This window comes from Portunus trituberculatus, chromosome 43, assembly GCF_017591435.1.
Source record: "Portunus trituberculatus isolate SZX2019 chromosome 43, ASM1759143v1, whole genome shotgun sequence".
Lineage (NCBI taxonomy): Eukaryota > Metazoa > Arthropoda > Malacostraca > Decapoda > Portunidae > Portunus > Portunus trituberculatus.
In genome coordinates this window covers 16089869-16093176 of record NC_059297.1, presented here as the reverse complement: position 1 = coordinate 16093176, position 3308 = coordinate 16089869, and the positions used below count along the sequence as shown (strand labels likewise).

The window sequence follows — 3308 nt, the reverse complement described above, 5'->3', positions numbered from 1 at the left end:
ACTGCGGGGACACGGCATGGCTTGGGAATCGCCATAAATCATGAAATAATCTCGATTTGCCATGCATTATTTGTTATATTCAGAGAACAAAGGTAATAACACATATTATTAGCGGTAATAATCTCAAGAATGAACCACCAACACCGTCACGCCTAAAAAGCTCAGCGCGTTACACCTGGTATTGCGTGTTCAGTTACCAGTAACATTACACATCGAGCAGGTCCTCTCTCCTAACGAGCGTCACACTGAATGATGACAAGGAGTGAGTGAGTGATGGTTCAGGCAGCAACTGTCACTCACCAATGGCCAAGCAGAAGGTCACAGCATTGATAAGCTTCCCGATCGTGAGAGTCATCGTGGCTTTTTCCATGTCACGGCCTGACCCTGCGAGGAAGATGGGGACACTGGGTGGGCGGTGGAGCAGGAGCGCGGCGGAACACACCCTCACGCCACTGCTGCCCGTGGGTTACTAAGGCGGTAATGCACGGCCCGTAAAGTGATGCCGTGCACATCCCACTGCAATCTTCCTCTCTCAGAATAATTATTTCTAGATTAGATCAAGATTAAATTACACTCTATCCAGTATATGTAGAACAGAAAATAAATAAGCAAGTTTTGTAAGTTTGACATAGAAAGGAGAGGGCGCAGGGAGGCTGGGTGGCTGGGCGGGAGGGCGGGAGGCTGGCTGGCTGGCAGGTACTATTGCCAGAACAAAACGACAATGTACGAAAGTCATTCTAGAATTTTAGCAAGACTTTTGACAAAATATTTACCAAAACTTTTCTTTTTATGATTATCTGGACTGCAAACTATAAAGTTGAACAAATGTAGCAGAGATTGCTAACATTACGAGAGTCTTGACTTCCACGTATATAGTACATCATAGCAGGTGAAGGGTGGGAGTCGTCACACAACTTCCCCAGTAATTCTAATTGGCTACCTAAAACAATGCACCAGCTCAAATTTTCTTCTTCCAGAAAATTAACTAGGCAGCAATTTAAACCCCTCCTACCTGGTCCATCACCCTTCCTTCTTTTTACGCATTCAGGAACATTTCTATATTCCCAAACCGTCATTCATTATTCATCTCATTCTAGGAAACTAGTCTTCAAAAACATACACCATTGGAGTGTTTTATACTTAGTCTATTAAGTTTTCAACTATTGGTAAATGAGTAACACTAATGGAAGATATCCTCAATTAAATAAAACTATTTTCTTTCCCTATTAGAAACTTGAGTGACGTCAATAAGGTAAGGGAGAATTTTGTTCCGAGACTACAAATTGTACAAGTCTCTCGTCTTTCGTTGCGGTTTTACACACGCTATTTTCAGGATTATCAATGAGAAAAAAGGGAACGTAAACTTTTGCAAATTTAAGCTTCACACACACACACAAACACACACACACACACACACACACACACACACACACACACACACACACACACACACACACACACACACACACACACACACACACACACACACACACACACACACACACACACACACACACACACACACACACACACACACACACACACACACACACACACACACACACACACACACACACACACACACACATATATATATATATATATATATATATATATATATATATATATATATATATATAGGGTACAGGAGAGAGAAGACCCGCAAAGGACGGTTATCTTCATTATATCCATTTCACAACGTTTCGGGAAACGTTGTGTATATATATATATATATATATATATATATATATATATATATATATATATATATATATATATATATATATATATATATATATATATATATATATATATATATATATATATATATATATATATATATATATATATATATATATATATATATATATATATATATATATATATATATATATATATATATATATATATATATATATATATATATATATATATATATATATATATATATATATATATATATATATATATATATATATATATATATTCAATGAGATCATGAGAAAACATTAACACAATGTCACCAGTTTAATGTTTATGGGAATGAGATACGGGCTGCATCCTGCTCTGTCAAGAGGATTGTGAGGAAATGGCTTAACAAGAGCGTACCCTTACCCATACCAACTCTCCTAGAACAGAAAGCCATCAAAGAACAAAACTGAACAGTTAATATAAAATGAACATGTGAAAAGAAATGATTTTTAAAATTTGTAACAGTCACTATTTGGTGACAGTTGCGCCACATAACAAGACAACGGGAGACAGCAGGCCTTGCCCCGCAGCGCTGCACAGACAAAGGGATTACAACTCCTCGCCTGAACCATTCAGGATGCAAAGTTATAAACACATGCATAGAGAACTGCCGTGCAAGAGTTGCGGTGCATCCTGCACCTGCTTTTCAAAGAAAACTGTGCAGAAACAGGCAAGCAGACAAACCTCTGGGTAGGTGTAACTTGTCAAATATGAGAGAAGGTTTTTTTGGGGGGAACTGAAAATCACACATTATGTTGTGAAGACTGGATTGGTACTTCTGGTGCCCTTCAGGAGACTGTTACTAGTGAGACATTGTTCACTTTTCGTACGAGAACAGAAAAATAGAGGTCTCAAAGAATGGAGATGTCTGCAAAAGGGAAAAGAGTCAGAATCTGTTCCACTTATGAAGTTAAGTAGTTATGGGGACCCCACACCACAGTACAATGTATTGTAACGAGAATAAGAAAGCAGGATAGAAAAAAGAAGACAAAAAAGGAAGAAGAAAACTAAAAGAGACTAAGTACAAAGAAGAAATGGAAATGGAGAAAATGCATTAAATAGGGAGAATACAAGTGATCACCCAACCGGGAAAGTAATAAGCACTTAATACCGAAGAAACAGAGAAAAAAAACCCAGCATACATACATATCAAATAGGGCAAAGCAACGAAAAGAAAACCATAAACTGCAAGAAAAGTAGCCTGGGTCAAAAGGGAGATTATTGATGTAGAGAACAAGGCAAAATAAAGTAATGGAAAAGGAAAGTAAGAATAGATCAAGAAAGCGGAGCGAGACGGAAGGCAAAGTCAGAACTGACAGAGGGATCAGTTCATAGAAACATATCAACTACCCCAATACTGTAACTGGCGTTCTGGAATAAATACCACGCCTGGAAGTGGATTATATGCGTGAATGAGAAACGTGAATGGTAGAAAAAATATTTTCAAAGTGAATCAAGCAATCTCAAATAATCGTATATGAAAAGAGTAACAAAGAGAATTAGTTGGTAGCATACAACAGCAACCAGTAACAGACACAGGAATAAATAACAACAAT

The 3308-nt window shown here is 37.4% G+C and overlaps 1 protein-coding gene across 1 annotated transcript in view; it reads right to left on the bottom strand.

The window, feature by feature from the left end:
- The window catches only part of LOC123518377, a 115708-nt gene extending 115258 nt beyond the window's left edge, over positions 1 to 450 (bottom strand). The window contains exon 1 of the mRNA XM_045279181.1: positions 301 to 450. Coding sequence (XP_045135116.1) covers positions 301 to 370 — 70 coding nt within the window. The 5' untranslated portion in view covers positions 371 to 450. The remainder of the gene's footprint in view (positions 1 to 300) is intronic.
- Positions 451 to 3308: the final 2858 nt, after the last annotated feature.